The 21060-nt window shown below is 45.5% G+C and overlaps 5 protein-coding genes and 1 pseudogene across 10 annotated transcripts; 3 read left to right on the forward strand and 3 right to left on the reverse strand.

The window, feature by feature from the left end:
• Positions 1–697: 697 nt before the first annotated feature.
• Positions 698–2150, reverse strand: LOC9644068 (probable xyloglucan endotransglucosylase/hydrolase protein 5). Its single transcript, XM_002984424.2, has 4 exons — positions 2128–2150; positions 1565–2057; positions 1214–1508; positions 698–1155 (listed from the first exon to the last, which is right to left on the reverse strand). Exons 2-4 carry the CDS (start codon positions 1740–1742, stop codon positions 771–773), a joined length of 858 nt encoding a protein of 285 aa, XP_002984470.1. The 5' UTR covers positions 1743–2057; positions 2128–2150; the 3' UTR covers positions 698–770.
• LOC112351476 lies at positions 1938–3385 on the reverse strand (annotated as a pseudogene).
• A 296-nt stretch (positions 3386–3681) lies between these two features.
• Positions 3682–4587, forward strand: LOC9644394 (calcium-dependent protein kinase 20). The gene has a single exon (XM_002984307.2). It carries the CDS (start codon positions 3682–3684, stop codon positions 4585–4587), a length of 906 nt encoding a protein of 301 aa, XP_002984353.2.
• Positions 4588–4905: 318 nt separating this feature from the next.
• LOC9644069 (DExH-box ATP-dependent RNA helicase DExH8) lies at positions 4906–8787 on the forward strand. Its single transcript, XM_024689447.1, has 13 exons — positions 4906–5058; positions 5122–5299; positions 5437–5613; positions 5679–5829; positions 5892–6212; positions 6270–6416; positions 6475–6655; positions 6716–7095; positions 7149–7287; positions 7343–7551; positions 7608–7787; positions 7838–8392; positions 8449–8787. The coding sequence occupies exons 1-13, from the start codon at positions 4938–4940 to the stop codon at positions 8593–8595; spliced, it is 2886 nt and encodes a 961-aa protein (XP_024545215.1). The 5' UTR covers positions 4906–4937; the 3' UTR covers positions 8596–8787.
• Positions 8788–17576: 8789 nt separating this feature from the next.
• On the reverse strand, positions 17577–18658 carry LOC112351472. 6 transcript variants are annotated; one of them, XR_002994149.1, is made up of 7 exons: positions 18575–18617; positions 18407–18498; positions 18292–18362; positions 18180–18248; positions 18063–18132; positions 17741–18018; positions 17577–17678 (listed from the first exon to the last, which is right to left on the reverse strand). XR_002994149.1 is itself a non-coding variant. In XM_024689452.1 (3 exons), the coding sequence occupies exons 1-3, from the start codon at positions 18359–18361 to the stop codon at positions 17897–17899; spliced, it is 378 nt and encodes a 125-aa protein (XP_024545220.1). In that variant the 5' UTR covers positions 18362–18658; the 3' UTR covers positions 17809–17896. The 6 variants fall into 6 exon arrangements, 1 of the variants encoding a protein (XP_024545220.1); XR_002994150.1 differs by having other exon boundaries at positions 17578–17678; positions 18407–18482; positions 18547–18620; XR_002994147.1 differs by having other exon boundaries at positions 17578–17678; positions 18547–18596.
• A 36-nt stretch (positions 18659–18694) lies between these two features.
• LOC9644071 (F-box only protein 6) lies at positions 18695–19839 on the forward strand. The gene is made up of 2 exons (XM_024689451.1): positions 18695–19620; positions 19677–19839. Exons 1-2 carry the CDS (start codon positions 18720–18722, stop codon positions 19754–19756), a joined length of 981 nt encoding a protein of 326 aa, XP_024545219.1. The 5' UTR covers positions 18695–18719; the 3' UTR covers positions 19757–19839.
• The last annotated feature ends 1221 nt before the right edge of the window (positions 19840–21060 follow it).

The raw sequence follows: 21060 nt of genomic DNA on the forward strand, positions 1-21060 counted from the left end.
CAACCAAGTCCTTGAAAGGCTCACAGTAAAAAACAGGGGGGTGTTTTGTCGCTCTCACATCGTTTATCACCGAAGTCTCCCAAGTAAATTTGTCTTATCAGTAGAAGTGCGGCTACAAGGTGATGATACAGGGTGCATAGGCATAAAAAAAAACCACGCAGAACTAAAACCCTGTAAAAAATACCAACCAAACTCAGATTTTGCTTACTACTATAATTCAAAGGCTGACTTTTCCCTGCGATTTCACATCGCCCACTTGGCCACCTGTGGACGATTGTTCTTATAGTTCTGGTCGCTAGGCTCAGCGTTCCTCCCACCCAATGCATGTTGCCTTAATCCCCGACTTCTTGTTTCTTTGCATGGTTCGTAAAAGATTCTTTTTCTCGATGTTGGGCATCACGCTTGCTTTGACGTCAATAATGTCTGATGAAACCATCTTTGTCCATGGTCTAGAATCTACCAAACGATCCTAAATTTTGGAGAATTACTTGGTAGCGAAATAAGATGCCTCTAAATTTACTAGTAGCAAGCACCATTCTCGAAGTGATGAAACTCCGTCAAATCATGCAAAATAATCTTCCTCTTTGAGATCCTGGAAATGTTGGAAGCCATGTGACAATCTGAACAAGCTCTGATGTTCTTCATTACCTGGATGGTCGTCCTTGGCTGTCTAAACTAATGTGTGGAAGAACCCAAATGAAAAAATAAAAGAACATTTTCTATTACAAAAGAATAGTGCTGTACAAAAGAATGTAAGTACATGGAAGCTCTCAAAACTGGCCACAGTCCGCGGGAGTCGTCGGAAACCTCTTGCTGTCGGTGCAGTAGTCGTAGATCATGTAGTTGTCCTTGACCCACTTGAGCTTGCTCTTGGTCTCCTCGTCGGTGCTCTGGAATGCCTCTTGCTCCCACCAGTTGCCCTTGGGAGCACTGCACGACTCCACACCCCCTGCGCAAGCATCCACGCTGAATCCCTTGTACGCCGCGACGAATGGAGCGTGATCCCAGTTGATCTTCTCCAGGCCGCCGCGAGTAGCCCAGTCGTCTCCGTTCCACAGGCTCGAGTAGATCCCCATTGGCTGGCTCTTTGGGAATGGGATCCCGATGGCTTCGTTGTTCTTGTGGACACGCAGAGGGACATCGTCCACATAGAATCTGGGGGACCAAAACCACAGTTTGAGCGATTATCGAAAAGTGTTAGCAAAAAACTTACATGATCTGCTGCTTGTTCCAGAGGACGGAGTAGCTGTGGAAGTCCTGAGTGGGGTCGAACCAGAGGTAGTGTCGCTGCTCCCGGTTTCCAACGCCATTGGCGAAAACGTTGGTCTGGACGATGTATGGCTGCCCGGAAACGTTCCCCAAGAACTCAAAGTCGATCTCATCGTGCTTGTCGGTCTCCGAGGACATGTAGAATGCCGTCACAGTTCCAGCAGAGTCTTTGGGAACCAGCTTGATCTTCATGCTGATATGACCGAACAAGTATTTGCTGCGGGACCCAAATCCAGCACCTATCATGCAACAGGACTTGATCAGCAAAACAGAAGCTTGGGACAGGGATTGTTACCTGAAGCCTTGTCGAGAACAAGCTGCATTTCGCTGCCACCGTTGAGCACTCGCGTATGATCATTAGCCCATCGGACATAGTAGTTCTCAGAGAAAGAAACATCTGACTTTGGTGGGAGACGAGCAGAGAGCGCAAGCTCGACCAACAACAGCAATGCAATGACTTTGAGAGCACCCATTGCTCGATCGAAACTCCTGGTAGGAACAGAAGACTTGTATGATCGAAGGCTTGGGATGAAACTTCGAATACTGGAGTTTGCAATGGTTGCCACTGGAGTGGTGATGGAGATTTATAGATGTTGCCATTGCCGCGGAATAAACGCGTGATAGGAAGAAGCATGAGTTGCAGCCTTGGAGGCTTACTAAGATCCAGCTCAAGAGAGAGTAAGGTCGCCATAGGAGGAAGCTTCTGCGCGAGCGAGGCTCGAATGGCAAGAGAGGATTGGCTGTGTGGCAAGAAGTTTCTCGTGAGAAAAACTGAGCTCGTTGCCCATCTGTGATCCAATACAGCAAAGCAAGACGAAATTCAAAACCAATAAACGTGTTGATGTTGATCGTTTCTACCTCGTAAGTACCTCACTTTCAAGTAAATTAGTTTTTCCGTGTCTGGCATTAACAGCTGTGGTGTTTTGTCCGTTGCCACTAGCGACATGCCGCGGGAAGTATAATCTGTTGAAAGCACAGGAAAAGAAAAAGAAAAAAACAGGCAAGGAGTGGTGAACCCAACAGATGGGAAAAAGAAACAGTGTTGTCACGTACGCGTTTTGTGGACAACATTTCTACCAATCGGGGCCGAGTGTCATGACGATTTAGAAAAGCTGTTGTCAGAGCAGTTGCAATCTTCGCACCAACGAGTGCATTATTCTTCACGAGCTGGATATCTGTCAATTGTAGCAAAGAAAAACTACCAAAAGAGGACTACCAAACAAAAGGATACTTGCAGCCAATGAATCGCCTCCAGTGAGCTCGTTGACGCGCTTGAGCAAGAATGGCGTCACAGAATTACCAGCAATACCTCTGCTCCTATAAAAAAAAAACACGTAGGAATACCAAGAGCGAAGTCACTGAGACGTACTCTGCTTCATGCAATGCCGATTGTGTGGCCGATTCCACGTTCTTAGCTGCCGCTGCATGCTCTGCGGGTACCCGATCAAAATGCCTGAACCCAATCCAAACTTCGTGTTTGCCTCTGCAGTGTCAAGTTAGAATCGATAACCACGATGGCTAGAGCTTACCTATGATGTCTGCGCATTCCTCCACGCTGTCTGCTCGGCAAGGTGCTTTGCAGCCACTGTTAGGAGTAAAAAATGCTGGAAATTCATCAGTTGAGTAGCTAACAACCGTCACTCCTTGAGTTTCCTGCAAATTGTTTCATAGTAAAACACCCGTGCGCTATACGATGGTCTTACCAGGTATTCAAGTGTTCGTGGAATGTCAGGGGTTGATTTTACCCCTGCACAAACCACCGCAACAGGAGTTTTACCCAGTTCTGTCAAGTCTGAGGACACGTCCATAGCTTAATAGAAACAAAGTTAAAGACACAACATTGGGCTTACTTGACGCTCTGTCGATGAACTCCTCCCATACCTCCAGTTACGAATACTTTGATTCCCCAAAGGCTCCTCTTTTAGAAACTACCTTTGAAAAACTGTGGAGAACAAGAGAAAAAAGAGCTTACGACAAGGAATGTCGTGGCTGGCCGTCTTTGAAACCGTGGTACAAAGCTTTGCAAGCCGTTCAAGCTCAGCCAAGCTCAAGCTTATGCATGTGCCTGTTAGAGCATAAAAAAAAAAAACAAAAAGCATACCAATGCACGGAACATCGTCTAAAATGGCACAGCCACGTTCGCTCTCACAATGAACTCCACCTCTTTAGTTGTATGGAATTTTTTAGGGTAAGGCAAGCAAGAAAATCACTGGAATGGAAGTCGGAGGAAATAAAGAGCGCGATAATGGTGGATTCCAGCGCAACACTGGAAAGAGCAGAAATTGTAAAGCCCTAAACCAGTTTTCGCAATGAACAAGCTCGGAAAAAAAGGTGACTTATGTGGCCTTTAAAGTTAAAAGCGGAAGGGTATCCTCTAGGGTTTGGCATTTTCTTGCAACAGAGAAAAGGGAGATGGAGATGAACGCAAAGACGATGGAGATATTGTTCCCCAATCTGCTAGACAAGTACCAGGTAACAAAGACTATAGGAATGGGTGGATTCTCGAGGGTGTTTGAGGTGATCCGTTTGAGAGATGGGAAACACTTTGCGTGCAAAACGAACAGCATGATGGGCGACGATAAACTCATACTGCAAGAGCTCAAGATCATGGCCCAACTGAGGCACGACCCAGGCGTGGTTCGTCTTGTCGGCATTGTGCGTGACTTGGGTTTCTGCCACATCATAATGGAGCTGTGCGAAGGAACACTCCTCTCAAGGCTTCCCTTGGGAGAGGACGAGGCGGCACTTGTGGTGGCGAAGGTGGCGGGGACGTTGCAGCGGATGCATGCCCTAGGGATGGCTCACAATGATATAAAACCGGGAAACGTTCTAATAAGCTATGACAGCGAGGTAAAAGTGGCGGATTTTGGCCTCTCTTGGCAGAAGGGGCAGGAAAAGGGGGCGTTGATGCGCGGTGGAACTGCGCGGTACATGCCCCCTGGGGAAAGGTTCAAAGAATCTTGTGATATTTGGGCGCTGGGCGTGACTTTGTACGAGATGCTCACAGGAAAGATTGCATATGAGGAGCTTCAAACACCTCAGGTTCTCAGCGAGTTGGAGCGGTATGAAGATTTGCCCCTTATTCTCTTCGACTGGTCAAGGGTTCCGGTGTTAGCCAAGGATTTGATGCTGGGGATGCTAAATCTGGACAAGAAAAAGCGATTGACGGCAGCCCAGATCTTGGAACATCCGTGGATCAAGCGGATCACTCAAAATTACAATAGGCCAGCCCCAGAAACAAAGGTGGAGGTCGAAGCAAAACAGGATGTGAGAACTGAATTGATAGTGGGAGGACAAGCTTCCGTGCCAATGTACTGACTGCGAAATTGCCCACAAGCAATTGGAGATACACGAAAAAGTTTTAGTCGATGTTAAGACAGACTATTAGCTATGTCATTTCACCTTTAGGTTTCCTTTTAAACCAATTAGCCCTGACTGGGAATATTCACTTTCATGAAAAAATTTTAGTCGGTGTTAAGATAAATCGAATATTAGCAGCACCACAATATTCCTGGTGCCGTCATTTCACCTTTAGGTTGGCTTTTAAACCAATTAACCTGGAAAATGACCGAAGCCCTAAGTTAGTGTCGGGAATATCCACTTTCATTTTTTTCACCCTAAACACGAGGAATTTGATTGTGGAGCAAGATTTCTTGCGCGCCCGCTGCATGGCGGACGATGGGGAGGGGTTGCGATCCAGGCGGCTGCCCGTGCGGCGCCTCAAGGCGACGATCGTCCAGAAGGTGGAGATGAACCGGGTCACGATCATCCTCGCCGAGACTGGCTCAGGTTTGCCTCTCCTTTGCTCGGATTACCCCTCTTTCGGAGCTTAGCAAGGGAATGTGGGTCTAGGAAAGAGCTCGCAAGTCCCGCAAATGCTGCTCGAGGAAGGGTTCGCCCCCATTCTGTGCACGCAGCCGAGAAGGCTTGCCGTGGTCGCCGTGTCCAAAATGGTGGCCGAGGAGCGAGGCTGCGAGCTTGGACAAGAAGTTGGATTTCACATTGGTCAGATGAATAGGACAAGTTCCAGGTAAATGCTCGATCGTTCTGAAAGTTCTAGTCTTTCCTTGATGTTTAGTTCTTGGGAGCTTTTTCCTTTTAGCTCCCCGAGTTCTTGGAGTTCTGTGGTTCTTTCTTTTGATCATAGATGTCACGGCATTTTTCCAGCTCCAAAATCGTCTTCCAGACTGCCGGTGTTCTTCTAGAGGAGATCAAATCGAAATGCGTGGCTGCTCTTTCTCACTACAAGGTGGTCATACTGGATGAAATCCACGAGAGGTCTGTGGAGTCAGATATGGTTCTTTGTTGCGTCAAGATCTTGCTCTTTCGGAACAAGAACACACGGTGGGCTTCTTTTCGTCTCTATTGTTTCTGGATTTCTCTTGCTAATGTGATTGCTGCTGCCATAGTCTGGTGCTCATGTCTGCCACCGCTGACTTTAAACGCTATGAAAACTATTTTGCCGAGCTTGGCGAAACAGTTGAGAAGCTGGCTGTCTCGAACTTGGCCTCGAAGATCCAGCAACATCTGTTCCAGTGCAGCGTGAAGTATCTCGACCAGGTTCTGTATATTTTATTTCATTCGCGTTTATTTTTATCTTTCTGTTAACAATCCTCTGTCAGGTCGTACAACAACTTGGAAACAAGGAAGAGCACTTGTCTGTAATGAACTCGTTGGAGCAAAACCCCTCTCCCTGTAAGACCGGGACTGATATTGGGATGGAGATACAGCACCTGATTTTCGATCTTATCGCTCACATCCACAAAGATGAGCCTGATCGCAAGAAGGGAATTCTGGTCTTCCTGCCAACTTATCGTGCCTTGGAAGAGCAGTGGTCTCCCCTCACGCAACGGGCACTGGATGTGGAGATATTTGTGCTCCACAGTAGCATTGACATCGACCAATCTTTGGAAGCAATGGAGGCGTACCATTCAGTGAGGAAGGTCTTTTCTTTCCTCAATTCTCCGTCTTGTTTCTTCTGAATCCTTCTTTTCTTTCAGGTGATTCTTGCGACTGATGTCGCCGAGTCTTCAATTACAATCCCGGGAGCATCGTTCGTCATCGACTCATGCCGCTGCCTAGAAGTGTTTTGGAACTCGAAAATGAAGAGAGACGCTCCCCGGATTGTCTGGGAGTCGAACTCACAGGTGAGAAGTTGTCTTTGTCCTCCAGCCAGACACCGTATCTTTCTCCTTTCAACTGTAGGCTGAACAACGTAAGGGACGCACAGGGCGTACCTGCGATGGGACTGTCTTTCGCATGGTGCCGCGAACAATGTACGCGACATTCAACAAGTTTGAGGTTCCCGCAATGCAGCTCTTGTCTTTACGAAAGCAAGTACTGTCACTGTTTTGTGCTGAAGCACGAGCTTTGAATGATGCGTTGGGTACGTCTCAAGTTTGCTCGTCGTTTTCTGAATCGGAAATTTTATGTTTTGTTTTTCCAGCATTCTTCGATAAATGCCTGAATCCACCACATCCAGACACTGTTTATGATGCTTTGGAGTCACTTGAAGCACTGAACGCTCTACAGCCCGATGCTAGAGGGAAGAAGTTGCCGACTCCATACGGACGAATACTTGCGTCTCTTCCACTATCTTTGGAGGCTTCTATGCTTGTCATGGAGGGCTGCGAACGCGGGTACCTGAATGAGTGTGCTGTCATAGCTTCTGTGCTAGACACTACGCCGAGTCCGATTATCCTACCTTTCGGAGCACACTATTCTTTTCAGTACTTCCAGGAATCACAAAATGGTGTCAGGCAATCTCGTCAAGCTGCTCTTCTTGGCAACCTCTGCGCGTTTGAATTCTGGCAGTGCGTCTTGAAGGTACGACTTCGTTTGTTTCTTTTCCTTGCCTCTCCTTGATGTTTTTCACACAGGACAACTATCGATGGCAAAAGCTATCGCACGAATTTTTATCCTCAACGATCGTCACCGTTCATGGAGAGGAGTCGGAGAAGGAATTCTGCAAACAGCATCACCTTTCTTTGTTTTCACTCAACGCTGTCGCTGAGCTCTGTAAGTCTTTCAAGTTTTAGAACCAAACTTGATGTTTGCTTTGTTTTTGAGGCAGCTAGTTGCGTGCTAGAAGTTATGCATCGGTGGAGACCACAGTCAATAAAGCTTCTAACAGGACCTCCATCTTATTATACGGCTTTCTCCTTCCAGCACCTCTGCTTTCATAGCCAAGACGACGAGTCGTGCCTGGGACTTCCGTATGTTTCAAATGGGAGCTTCCACAACGAGAATAACCAGTCAGATTTGCTGAAGATCATTGTGGAGGTAACTTGTTTGAACCCGTGCTTTGGTTTTCCAACACTTACGATCCACTGTTTCAGACTCAAGCAAGATACTTAGAACCGCAGAGTAATTACGAGTCAATCCATTTTCCTAAAGAAGAGGACGGGAAAGTGCAGTGCGTGTACTTCCGTAGAGGCTCTTGCGCTAAAGGAAACGGCTGTGAGTTCTCACACTCCGTCTCTTCCACGCCAGTATGCAAGTTTTTCTTGTCCGGGGATGTAAGTGTCAGCTTTTTAACTCGCATTATTCTCAAGCGATTGTATGGCAGGGATGTCGCTATGGTGCTCATTGTCGATATAAGCACGACTCGGATGTTCCACGCTGGGACAATCGTCTTGAGCTTGACGAAGACGTAGCTCAGTTTCCTACGGTGCTGTGTTCTTCCACTCGAAACTTGGAGGGCACCATGCTAGTTTTTGGAAGGCAGGCACTGTCTTATATCCATCAGCTGCAAGATCTTGCTACTGCATCCATCGCGGTAGCTTGCAACGAAGGTTCTCAGCTAGTAGCAGAGAAGTATGATTCATCTCTCTCTACCGTGATCCTGGACTTGCCTTCGAGAATCCAGATCCTTTGGGGGCTCAACGCATCGTCTTTGGTTACTTCCTCCGCGGAAGAAGCGAGAGAGCTCCCAGACTGGACGAAAGTCAAGTGCATCGTCTTGAACTTTCCACTCAGGAGCATCAGCGATCCAGATCAACACAAGGCGTTCTTCCAGGAGATTTTCCACTTCTTGGCAGTGACGCACCGCAAGCTCAACTTACTCCACAGTGGACTTGTGCTGCTTCTCACTATGACCAACATCGAATTTTGCCAGTGCCAGGTATTGATTGTTCACGATTTTCGAGTGATCTTAAGTTTGTTCTTTGGCTCTCACAGGTAGAACGAGCTGGTCGAGAGAATTTCCTCTTCCTCCAGTCCTCCACGGCAGTGGATCCAGCGTTTTTCAAGGGGAGCTCTATCCGACCGCCAGTAAAGCTCGTCACTTACATCTTCAAGCTCGTGTTTCCCCGGAGGTTTCTTTGATGAGGTTATCTTCGTTTTGTTCCCGCCCGGAATTTTATCTGCACCGTCGGATCTATTTCAAATTTTTGCCTGTCCTAGAACAGGAGCGACCTGGGAATCCATCAAGAATGCCGAGGTCTACTCTCCAAATCCGATACTCATCGTCCGTGGCGACCAAACAGGCAAGCAGCAGTGGCAAAATCCCCTCGGCATTGCAAGATTTCAAGGCTGTGATCTCGCCACGGCCACCAGGCCTTCGGTGGATGCTTCTCGCAGTATGGCGCGCAGCCCAATTCCAATGTATGCCCGGTGGGACTGCCAGGAGCTCTCCCGGTTCTCAACGAGAGGGTCGTGAAATTCGCCTGGCGCTCAAGTCCGATCTCTCTCTCGATAAGTGTTTCAACAGAGATCCCATAATGGTTAACTGCTTTCAGGCAATGGAAATACCTTTGTTGCAAGAATGAGGACTTCAACGTTAGTTCCCGTAGCAACGCACAAGTGTCCGAAAAACCAGTGGCTGCGAAAAAAACCCGTGCAGGCATTTTTAGTTTCTAAATTCGAGTGAATGCACAACTCAACTTGCTCATGGAAAAGTATTTCCATACTGATCACTTGCTCAAATAAACTTGCTCGAATAGTACGGTCAGTCGACGCAAAGAACAATAAATTGTGAAAAAAAGGTCAGTCACCTTACAAATAAGGATAAAATGCAGAACAACGGTGCAGCGTTGCCAATCAAAAACTTAATAAAAGAAAAATGCAGTAGGCTATTGTGACAGCCAAGCCCCCATTTAAAAAATGGAGGTAACGGCTGCTGCGGACCCAAACTCCAGAACTGAAGCCACCATTGGAAGAATCTGCGCGAAAAACTGAGTCCGGTACTATCAGGGAAATGCTGTACCTTTTTCAAGGAAGCTGTATCCTTGAGGCCATAAACTGGACTGTTTCCAGAAGTTTATTTTGAAAGAAATCTGCGCATCAAACCGAGTAAATAGAAAATAGTGCTCGATAATATTACCGCTGTTTTCTATCAACTTTGAAGCATCGTGAGGGCTGAAAGCAACCTTTGATAATCGGGCAACAAGTTCTGCAAATTTATGTTAATACCACTATCACTCCGGCACACAAACCTTGGGAATTGGTGCTGTGTTTCGTGACTCCCCTGTTTTTGACATCGAGAATAGCTCGTACGTCAAGCATCCTACAGCGACCATTCTAGAAAACAATTGTAATCGAAACACTCACCTAGACCCCACGCATCCAGTTCATATCGAGGAGATTTGCGAATTAACAAATTCTAAAGACTTGTACTGGCTCCCCACTAACCATTCATATTGCTGCTCACACGCACCAAAATGACAACAGCGAAAAATACAGGGACTTACAAGCATGAGTCCAGATCCGGATTCGCACCATCGAAGCACGTCGAAGGCATGAAGCTTCCAATCCAGTGAAGGAGTACACCATAAATCTGATGCCTATGGGAACTTGAGGAACTTGAATGGAAAAAACTTTTTGTGGCTTTCATAAAAGAAGCCCCTTTTGTACTAGGCATCTTGGTGCACATAATTGAGCAGGAGGTATTGAAGCGCTTGCCTCCAGTTGCTTTGCACTGCCGCATTAGAGCTGTGTGCAGACAATGGAGGGATCTTGTAGATTCACTAGGATTTGCAAAGTTTTATTCAGCATACCACTCTAAAAGTAAACACCTACTTCCTCCTTGTGTCTTGGGTATAACTAGAAATGGTGAGGATATCTACAGCTGCAACCCGTTTGTTGCTGGATCTGAAGCACCAAAGGATTGGGTCCATCAGGATGTCTACAGTCACATCAGGGTTTTCAAAACTTGTGGTGGATTGCTGCTTGGATGATTATGTTGTTCTCAATCCGCTTACTAGAGCTCTCAAGGTGCTTCCCCCACCGCCTCTGAAAGAGGTTTCAAGGGCAGTCGTATATATACTCCTGCGTCTTTGTTCTGCGCTGGTATTGGAACCGTCCATGCAGCGGTACTGGATCTGTATAGCAGAAGAGCGATTGCATGTATATGACTCAAGATCAGGAGTGTGGGACCAAGTGGATTACCTTCCTGGCTGGTCTCATCTCACATATGGAGTGGGAATGGCCAACAGCAAAGCTCATTTTAATTCGACTCAGGGGATATTGAGCTTCAACATGGAAGAAATGAGATGGTCCATCGAGTGGTCATCATCCAATCGACCTATGGGAGCTGGTTGGGCCAATTGGGTGGTAACAACAGCACCCCAGTTCTTCATTGTGGCTATAGGAGCAGTTCGTGGGGTTGTGAAGATGATGCTAATAAGGTTGGACTGTGCATCCAAGAGATTTGTTAAGGAGGCAAGCTTTCCTTACAACGAGGAATACCATCTTATCCCTCCGGCCTGTTTCACCTTCATGATTCCGGATAAGAGTAAGGTGTTTTTTTTGGATTATGAGAGTAAGACCTGGACTAACATTCCAACTCAGAACCCTTCAGTTGTGATGTCTGCTTTTCTGTTTGCACCATCTTTGGTGCCTCCATGAAAGTTAATATTTTATGTTATTAGAATTTTCTTCTAGGCATCCAAATGTTTTAACAGCACTGAAGGAATGTGGAAGGAATGGAAGCGTAGATCACGATATACTAAGCCTGTGATGAGGAGAGAAAATCAAAGGTGAGTAATGGTATGCCTTTAGTACATTTTTGCATCCTTTGTTTCTAGAGGGGATCGCATCAAGTTTCCAAGGCCGCGAGCTTCGAATAAATTATTTGTGACGAAATTAAGAGCGGGCTGAACAGCAGTTTTGACTACGAGCAGCCATAACTCGTCGCATCCAGCGATGTTGTGACATATGGCATCGAGTAGAAACACCACCTCAACTCTGATGGAGTTCATGCTCTGCAACAGAAAACAAAAGTAGCAAAAACACAAAACAAGGTGAGAATCTAAAGCTGTAAGATGACAATTTGGCAGTGCTGGCCAAGCCAATCTACACCTCAAGAAAGAAATCTCTGAAAGGACTTGCCTGCGAAAGTACCCAAGTCATGTGATGTTCCTCTATCGGAGCTCCTCGAGGCCCAATCGATCGTTGACAGGATCACTGCCGCTGGAATGGATCTCGGTGTCATCGTCACCACGGCCGTAGCATTTGCTATTGGAAGATGTATCTACAATGCCAAAAAACCTTGCTAACCCCTACAAGTGTCATGGACAACAATGCTGGTCAGTATGCCGTACAGGCATCTCGTGTAATATCTTCTTGGCTTCTTGTGTGTGGCCGGATTGAGAGAATTCAGCTAGCATCGACGTTCAAGAGACGACATTCTTCTCCAACATGGAGTTTTTGTTTGCATATGCCCATACTGGGATATGCAGAAAGGAGCAAGGTCCAAATAGCCACGTTTGTCTGGAGCATTGTATCACATATTCGTTACACGCATTTAAACCTTCCCTGGGCCTCGCGGGCATCTCCTTGAATATGCATTTTGCATATTAGATGCCCATTTTGGGCATATGCCAATAGCGAGTGGGGCTACCAATAGAGCTCCTCGAGCTACACGGTATCAAGGCCTCTACGTTCTTGAATGCTGAGAGAATGCCCTTCTCTATACAAACCTTGAGCAGCTTCTCCATGCCGCGTAGAGGTCACCTGTCTCTCGCAAAGCTTCTACACAAGCGCTGCTCTCAGGCTTGGCCCGACGACACGGGCACCACACGGGTTTCTCGACACGGACACCAGTAGCAAGCACCATTCTTCGAAGTGATGAAACCTCATCAAATCATGCAATCCCCTTTGAGATCCTGGAAATGTTGGAAGCCACTCTGAACTTCTTCATCTTCATTACCCGGATGGTCGCCCTCAACAAAGTTGTAGTAAGCCTGCGTCAGCTCCAGTGAGATTCAGCAAATTAACTCCTTTAATCCAAAACTCTGGGATTATGGGAGGGGGTAAAGTGGGCGGTGCGCATGATGTTCAACGTCAACGGGCGTTCCATTCTTCGCGAGAGTAAGCAGCGGTGATCGACGTCCAGGCCGCCACATTCTAGCTTTCCATGCTCTCAACTAACCTCGTCGCACCATCGCCAGTGGTTTCCGTATTGATCAAGAAGCCGCTAGAGTTCTCTGGGAGATGCAAGGAGGACAATATGTCGTTCCTTAGCTGGAAGCTAGCGCCAAACTCACGGCCTTGAGCTCGGCAGCGACCTGATCTGCTAGCTTGGACGACACAAGGGAAGGTCTCCCACATCCTGGGAAGAGTTTCCTGGGAGAAGCTTCGCGGATGTGCCATCACTTCCCGGAGTGCAGCGAGGAGGTGACGGTGAAAGAGCCTCCCGGCATTGAGATTTCCCTACCAGGAGCAAGAACAAGCCTCCATAATGTCATCTTGTCCGCCTTGTAGCTCCAAGAGCCGAAATACCGCGATCACGTCGACGCGTCGGCCGTGCTGCGCGTAGGCCTCGTTCCAGAAGACGATATTACGCACCGCTCACTGCTGCTAGCAAGCAGTTCCATAATTTACTGTGAGGTGGGTTGTTGAGGAGCAGAGTAGAGTCTGTGTACGAGATGGTTCAAGGTCTCCTATGTAAAAAAGTATAATGTGAAGTTTTCGTGGCAGATTCTTCAGAGATGATTGTTCAAGTAATTGTTTCTCTGGTCAATGGAATGGAATGAAAGTCCATTATTAATATCGCGCCACGCCCTGAGAGCAGCGCTTGTGTCTGAGAAGCCTCGCGAGGGACAGGTGATCTCTACACTCGCTACTTCTGCTTATCGTGAAATGGAGTGGAGAACAGACGAACTCAGGGAGATCGCAGCCAGGAGCGAGACGATGCCAGGGCCGAGTTCCTGGCGTCGTCGCGCGAGGCGCTGGTCGCCCTGAGAACAGCGCTTGTGTCTGGGAAATGGGAGAAGCCTCGCGAGAGAGAGGTGATCTCTACGGTCGCTACTTTCGCTTGTGGCGAAGTGGAGTGGACGACGGACGAGCTCAGGGAGATCGCAGTCAGTGCGATCGATTGTCTCGGCTCGTCTACGGAGCAGCTGGTTTTGCGAGAACTTTTGCTGGAGATCCACGCGAGTTTGAGGCATGGAACAAGAGAAGCTGCTCAAAGCTGTTTGTATGAAGGGAATCCAATGTGCACAGCCAGACCAGACATTCTTCTCAAGGCGCTTCTAATGACATCGTTTTGGCGCATCAAATCACTTGGATACTTTCGCAGGCAAGTCCTTGTTCTCCAGCTAGCTCTAACTCGGAGATTTATTTTCTTGAGGTGTAGATTGGCCGTGTGCTTCAATCAAGATACGTAACTTGTTTTGAGTTTTTGCTTTCCTGTAGTGCCGAGGATTGAACTCCAACGAGTCATAGTTACTCCCGCCGTTTACCCGCGCTTGGTTGAATTTCTTCACTTTGACATTCAGAGCACTGGGCAGAAATCTACCTACTTTTATTAATAGATAATATTAAAAATAAAATAAACTTCTAGTTTGCATTCGAACTTGGAAACTTGACCTTGCAAACATGTAAAAGCTCTTTAGAAAAACAGAATGCAAAAAATGTACTAAGGGGATACCATAACTCACCTTTGGTTTTCTCTTCATCACAGACTCAGTATATCCTTTTCCATTCCTTCCACATTCCTTCAGTATATCGTAATCTACCCATACCTCTTAGTTTTGTGCTTTAATTCTTTTAATGCTAGCTTTTTTTCACAAGAAAATCTTTGCTTCCATTCCTTCCACATTCCTTCCATACCTAGAACAACCCAAAACCCTAGAAGAAAATTCTAATAACATAGAATATTAACTTTCATAGGGGCACCAAAGATAATTAAAGGGTTGTGACTCTCATAATCCAGAAAGTTGCATAGGTGTTGCAAAGTCTAAAAGAGAGAACATTGTAAGAAAAGTTTCCACATGGAGTCTGGAAAGTGGTTTTATCTTTGTGCTCTGGAGCAATGAGTAGCTAATGTAGCCCACATAGCCAGAGTAAAACAACCAAGTTGTCGATGATGGAGGGCACGAAGCTTACCATTGGATTTGATGACTGGAGGAGAGCCACTCTGTGTAGTCCACTAGATAGATGAAGTCCACAGAAAGGAGGTGTTTCAATTCGGCCTTAGATTTGCATTTGGATCTTGTCACGAACGCCCTCTTTGAGTGTGATCTCGTGATCATGTTGTCTGGGACTCCCATGCAAAGATGTCCTTGAAGTGGTGGAGCAAGTTGACGAGTTGTGTTGTGGACTAGTTGTCGAGAGCACTTGCAAGACAGGCTGGATCCTTGTCTGCTGAGAGGAAGACTTCATGGCATCAGCTGAACAAAGCCAGAAAACAGGAGGAGTTTCACAAGGTACGCACAAAGTTCAGCTTTTTTACTGGTCCTAAGATTCAAGGGCCCGAGATCAAGAGCCTGAGATCGAGAGCCCGAGATTTTTACTGGTCCCAGGGCCTGAGATCGCAGAGATCCAAACGCAAACAACATCTTCTCCAATCATTTTCTTCTTGTGTTTTCGATTGCTCTTAGGCCAAGGAGAGTGATACTGTGGTGGAAGCCAGCAACCAAGTTGCTCAGTGGTACATCATGGACGAGTACAATTGTCCAGGACACAAGTTTGGATCCGGGATATCATCACAGAGGTGCATCTCATGCATTGATCAGCTAGGCGTTGAGAACACACACCAGATCCTACACGCATCAAACCCTAAGTACTTCCTCTATATATCCTTGGATCAAAGGAATGTGCTGATATCCACATCACACATTCCATTGGGATGCCACTAACTTGTCCAAGGATAACAAGACAACCTGAAGGAAACACAAGTGGATTGATCCAAGGCAATCTGTCAAAGGTAATTGTTGGAACTTCAAAACAATTGCAAAGGCAAAAGTATAGACATGACCTGAGAGTAAATCTATTCTCAGAAAATTGATACTCTAATCTTTAATTGGACATAGTTTTTTATCATATTAGTAATCACTTTATATACTGTAGAGCATTTTTAGTTGATGTGAAATTTCTAGGTGTGTGTCCTTGAATTCCGATATCAGTTTGCAAGTAGCATTTATTCATTATAAAGACAAGCAATGGACTATGCAATCCTTAAAGTCAAAAACTTAAAAGGGAATCTCCTAATATTGTTCTGTTTCTTTTTTGAAAGCTGATGCTAAGTCCTTCTATATTCTTAAAAATAGAATATACTTGAACATACTTGATAATTGTTTAAAAATATAACTTATTAATATTTTAAATAATAAAAAATAAGATTTAAATATATTTATAACAAAGTAGCTTTTCTACCTTTCACTTGGCTATAAATATTGCATTTAGACTTTTACCCTTTTGAGATTTTGACCTCTTCACCTGGAGCAGCTAAATAGCTAAGCCTTTGCCTCCTTAGGAACTCCACTCCCACTACCTAGACTAGCAATATATTGTCATGCAGTTGCCTCAAAATATCCACCAGGCCCTTTGATCACTAATTCATAAGACCATTTTGGTTTGAATCCTCATTTATCAGCTCAGTCCCTCATTCAATCTTGAATGCCATTTGCCACAAGGAAAAAAATGATGTGGGATAGCTCTTTTTAGCTGAAAACTGAAAAGACAACATTTGGTTTTGTTTTGTGGTAGCTTTATATTTAATAAGAACCTCTTGAAAAGCATTCAGTGGCTGAACATATGACATTGCCCACTCTATTGCTGAGGCCCCTTCGACAAAAAATGGACCATAATTTAATCAATTAGCTAATATAGGTTGTCTATCCAAATCCAAGCAAAGCTTAGCAATTCAATCAAGAGCTTCTCGCACATATCACTAGAGGGATGTTGCTCTGGCCCAACCAAAAATTACCTCTTTGCACTCACTCTTGTGCTGCGAGGCCATATGGCTCCAGTGCCTCCTGGGTGCATCGCAAGATTAATTCTCACACCAAACACCTCACCATTTCATGCGGGATTGAAGACAACATTATCCAGCTGATTTACTATCTTACACAAGAAATGACTGCAAACATCTTGACAAAGCCCCTGCTTCCTAGCAAGCTTTCTCCCTCATCTAAGATGCAGCCACGTGGTATGCCACGTGGCACATAAAGCGGACACTCGACACTTTTCGGATGATCTCGTATACAATCTCACATTGGAGATCATAACCATCCCTCCCTTACTCTCGACTGAGTTGAAACGAGCGAGGTTTCGTCAATGAGGTGATCTCGATGGATGCATTGTCTAAACCGCTACTCTTGCGAAGAAATGAAAACCGCAGCAGAGGAAAGGTTGGAGACTCTCACCAGTGGTTGTTTGCTTGGGGCCGTTGGCGTTCGTCTGGGACGCAATGCAATGGGACGCTGTTATGCAGCTTGTTTCATGGCGTTGCTGTGGCTGCTGCCGCGTCTTCCATGTCGTCCCATCCATCGCTCGTCTTTGGTCATCGGCTACGCTGTCGAAGAAATCTTCGCTCAAGGAAGTGCTGGGCTGGGGTGCTATGAGAGAGCTCACAGTGCAGCTTTAGACGATAAGAGATAGTCAGCTATCCAAAGTTATAAGCATTTACAAACCCGAGAAGACCCGACGTTGCAACAGGCAGAATACTGGGGCTCACTCCATCCTCGAGCTCAGAGTAGATTTTTGATAAAGTTACTTCGATGTGGACAATGCTGACCTTGTTGTGATGCTTCCGGACAAGTAGCTTCAAAGGCTTTAGTCCTCACATCAGTTAAGCAACTAGAATAAAAGATGGAGCAACCTGTAGTTACTGGCTTGTGGCCCATTATACCTTGTCAGGGAAGAGCTCAAACGCATACCAGCACCCCTTGCAGGAGCAAATCCATCCCTTAGAGCCTTTGCCGTGATGCGTTGATCAGACTCTTGCATGAAAAATGTAACTTGATTCGAAGAACAAGAGGAGAATGTACGTTAAGAAGGCCGGCAGTGTTCAGGTTCTTCGTCAACATGATAGAGACTAAGAAAAATAAAAGAGAAAAAGGAACTTGCAATTTCGATAAGTGTTTCAACAGAGATCCCATAATGGTTAACTGCTTTCAGGCAATGGAAATACCTTTGGTGCAAAAATGAGCATTGACTTCAACGTGTGTTCGAAAAACCAGTGGCTGCGAAAAAAACCCGTGCAGGCATTTTTAGTTTCTAAATTCGAGTGAATGCACAACTCAACTTGCTCATGGAAAAGTATTTCCATACTGATCACTTGCTCAAATAAACTTGCTCGAATAGTACGGTCAGTCGACGCAAAGAACAATAAATTGTGAAAAAAAGGTCAGTCACCTTACAAATAAGGATAAAATGCAGAACAACGGTGCAGCGTTGCCAATCAAAAACTTAATAAAAGAAAAATGCAGTAGGCTATTGTGACAGCCAAGCCCCCATTTAAAAAATGGAGGTAACGGCTGCTGCGGACCCAAACTCCAGAACTGAAGCCACCATTGGAAGAATCTGCGCGAAAAACTGAGTCCGGTACTATCAGGGAAATGCTGTACCTTTTTCAAGGAAGCTGTATCCTTGAGGCCATAAACTGGACTGTTTCCAGAAGTTTATTTTGAAAGAAATCTGCGCATCAAACCGAGTAAATAGAAAATAGTGCTCGATAATATTACCGCTGTTTTCTATCAACTTTGAAGCATCGTGAGGGCTGAAAGCAACCTTTGATAATCGGGCAACAAGTTCTGCAAATTTATGTTAATACCACTATCACTCCGGCACACAAACCTTGGGAATTGGTGCTGTGTTTCGTGACTCCCCTGTTTTTGACATCGAGAATAGCTCGTACGTCAAGCATCCTACAGCGACCATTCTAGAAAGCAATTGTAATCGAAACACTCACCTAGACCCCACGCATCCAGTTCATATCGAGGAGATTTGCGAATTAACAAATTCTAAAGACTTGTACTGGCTCCCCACTAACCATTCATATTGCTGCTCACACGCACCAAAATGACAACAGCGAAAAATACAGGGACTTACAAGCATGAGTCCAGATCCGGATTCGCACCATCGAAGCACGTCGAAGGCATGAATCTTCCAATCCAGTGAAGGAGTACACCATAAATCTCGATGCCTATGGGAGATTGTTGAGGAACTTGAATGGAAAACCCTTTTTGTGGCCTTCATAAAAGAAGCCCCTTTTGTACTAGGGTATGGACATTTTGGTGCACATAATTGAGCAGGAGGTGTTGAAGCGCTTGCCTCCAGTTGCTTTGCACTGCCGCATTAGAGCTGTGTGCAGACAATGGAGGGATCTTGTAGATTCACCAGGATTTGCAAAGTTTTATTCAGCATACTACTCTAAAAGTAAGCATCTACCTCCTCCTCGTGTCTTGGGTATAACTAGAAATGGTGAGGATATCTACAGCTGCAACCCGTTTGTTGCTAGATCTGAAGCACCAAAAGATTGGGTCCATCAAGATGTCTACAGTCACATCAGGGTTTTCAGAACTTGTGGTGGATTGCTGCTTGGAACGATGGGTGATGATTATGTTGTTCTCAATCCGCTTACTAGAGCTCTCAAGGTGCTTCCCCCACCGCCTCTGAAAGAGGTTTCAAGGGCAGTCGTATATATACTCCTGCGTCTTCATTCTGCCCTGGTATTGGAACCGTCCATGCAGCGGTACTGGATCTGTATAGCAGAAGAGCGATTGCATGTATATGACTCAAGATCAGGGGTGTGGGACCAAGTGGATTACCTTCCTGGCTGGTCTCATCTCATATATGGAGTGGGGATGGCCAACAGCAAAGCTTATTTTAATTCGAATCAGGGGATATTGAGCTTCAACATGGAAGAAATGAGATGGTCCATCGAGTGGTCATCATCCAATCGACCTATGGGAGCTGGTTGGGCCAATTGGGTGGTAACAACAGCACCCCAGTTCTTCATTGTGGTTATAGGAGCAGTTTGTGGGGTTGTGAAGATGATGCTAATAAGGTTGGACTGTGCATCCAAGAGATTTGTTAAGGAGGCAAGCTTTCCTTACAACGAGGAATGCCATCTTATCCCTCCGGCCTGTTTCTACGAAGGCACCTTCATGATTCCGGATAAGAGTAAGGTGTTTTTTTTGGATTATGAGAGTAAGACCTGGACTAACATTCCAACTCAGAACCCTTCAGTTGTGATGTCTGCTTTTCTGTTTGCACCATCTTTGGTGCCTCCATGAAAGTTAATATTTTATGTTATTAGAATTTTCTTCTAGGCATCCAAGTGTTCATAAGTTCTCTTGCACACCCATTTATGATCAATAAGTTTTCAATTGAACAGTATAAAACACTATTCAAATTAACAGCACTGAAGGAATGTGGAAGGAATGGAAGAGTAGATCACGATATACTAAGCCTGTGAAGGAGAGAAAATCAAAGGTGAGTAATGGTATAGTACATTTTTGCATCCTTTGTTTCTAGAGGGGATTGCATCAAGTTTCCAAGGCCACGAGCTTCGAATAAATTATTTGTTGACCAAATTAAGAGCGGGCTGAACAGCAGTTTTGACTACGAGCAGCCATAACTCGTCGCATCCAGCAATGTTGTTACATATGGCATCTAGTAGAAACGTTTGTACCACCTCAACTCTGATGGAGTTCATGCTCTGCAATCCTTGGTGCTACAGAAAAAAAAGTAGCGAAAACACAAAACAAGCTGAGAATCTAAAGCTGTAAGATGCAGTGCTGGCCGAGCCAATCTATATTTCAAGAAAAGAAATCTCTGAAAGAACTTGCCTGCGAAACCATGTGATGTTCTTGAAAGAATGCCCTTCTCTATACAAACTTTGAGCAGCTTCTCCATGCTGCGTAGAGGTCACCTGTCTCTCGCAAAGCTTCTACACAAGCACTGCTCTCAGGCTTGGCCCGACGACATGGGCACCACACGGGTTTCTCAACACGGACACCAGTAGCAAGCACCATTCTCGAAGTGATGAAACCTCATCAAATCATGCAATCCTCTTTGAGATCCTGGAAATGTTGGAAGCCATGTGACAGTCTGAACAAACTCTAAACTTCTTCATCTTCATTACCCGGATGGTCGTCCTCAACAAAGTTGTAGTAAGCCTGCATCAGCTCCAGTGAGATGGCTTGCTCACTCAGCAAATTAACTCCTTTAATCCAAAACTCTGGGATTATGGGAGGGGGTTAAGGCGGTGTGCATGATGTTCGTCGTCAACGGACAGTTGTGAGGATGTAGTACATCTGAGATCACTGTATGGCTAAGACACATGGTGACACGTGGTGGATCTGGAGAGTCGCAACTCTCACCTGTGTATGTCCGCTTTTGCCACGTGGCATACCACGTGGCTGCATCTTAGATGAGGGAGAAAACTGCTAGGAAGCAAGGGCTTCGTCAAGATGTTTGCATGTGTAATATAGTAAATCAGATAGAAAGTAGTGAAGAGCAAAAATAATGGTAAAAAGAAGGATACAAATTCTTTATAATTAATTTATTTTAATTATTATTTGTTCTAAAATTTAATGATAATTATTTATTTTTTCTCTT

Source organism: Selaginella moellendorffii, unplaced genomic scaffold, assembly GCF_000143415.4.
Source record: "Selaginella moellendorffii unplaced genomic scaffold, v1.0 SELMOscaffold_62, whole genome shotgun sequence".
Lineage (NCBI taxonomy): Eukaryota > Viridiplantae > Streptophyta > Lycopodiopsida > Selaginellales > Selaginellaceae > Selaginella > Selaginella moellendorffii.

Bases quoted from the DNA above. Each gene is read 5' to 3' on its own strand.
- LOC9644068 (XM_002984424.2), bottom strand. From the start codon at position 1,742: ATGGGTGCTCTCAAAGTCATTGCATTGCTGTTGTTGGTCGAGCTTGCG. The intron at 1,509-1,564 runs GTAACAATCCCT...GTTGCATGATAG, and splicing joins TGTTCTCGACAAGGCTTCAG to GTGCTGGATTTGGGTCCCGC. The intron at 1,156-1,213 runs GTAAGTTTTTTG...TTGGTCCCCCAG, and splicing joins TGGAACAAGCAGCAGATCAT to ATTCTATGTGGACGATGTCC.
- LOC9644071 (XM_024689451.1), top strand. From the start codon at position 18,720: ATGGACATTTTGGTGCACATAATTGAGCAGGAGGTGTTGAAGCGCTTG. The intron at 19,621-19,676 runs GTAAGGTGTTTT...ATTCCAACTCAG, and splicing joins CTTCATGATTCCGGATAAGA to AACCCTTCAGTTGTGATGTC.
- LOC9644394 (XM_002984307.2), top strand. From the start codon at position 3,682: ATGGAGATGAACGCAAAGACGATGGAGATATTGTTCCCCAATCTGCTA.
- LOC112351472 (XM_024689452.1), bottom strand. From the start codon at position 18,361: ATGCTTGACGTACGAGCTATTCTCGATGTCAAAAACAGGGGAGTCACG. The intron at 18,249-18,291 runs GTTTGTGTGCCG...ATAAATTTGCAG, and splicing joins ACACAGCACCAATTCCCAAG to AACTTGTTGCCCGATTATCA. The intron at 18,019-18,062 runs GTACAGCATTTC...TTTTTCGCGCAG, and splicing joins ATACAGCTTCCTTGAAAAAG to ATTCTTCCAATGGTGGCTTC.
- LOC9644069 (XM_024689447.1), top strand. From the start codon at position 4,938: ATGGCGGACGATGGGGAGGGGTTGCGATCCAGGCGGCTGCCCGTGCGG. The intron at 6,417-6,474 runs GTGAGAAGTTGT...TTTCAACTGTAG, and splicing joins TCTGGGAGTCGAACTCACAG to GCTGAACAACGTAAGGGACG. The intron at 7,096-7,148 runs GTACGACTTCGT...TTTTTCACACAG, and splicing joins TCTGGCAGTGCGTCTTGAAG to GACAACTATCGATGGCAAAA.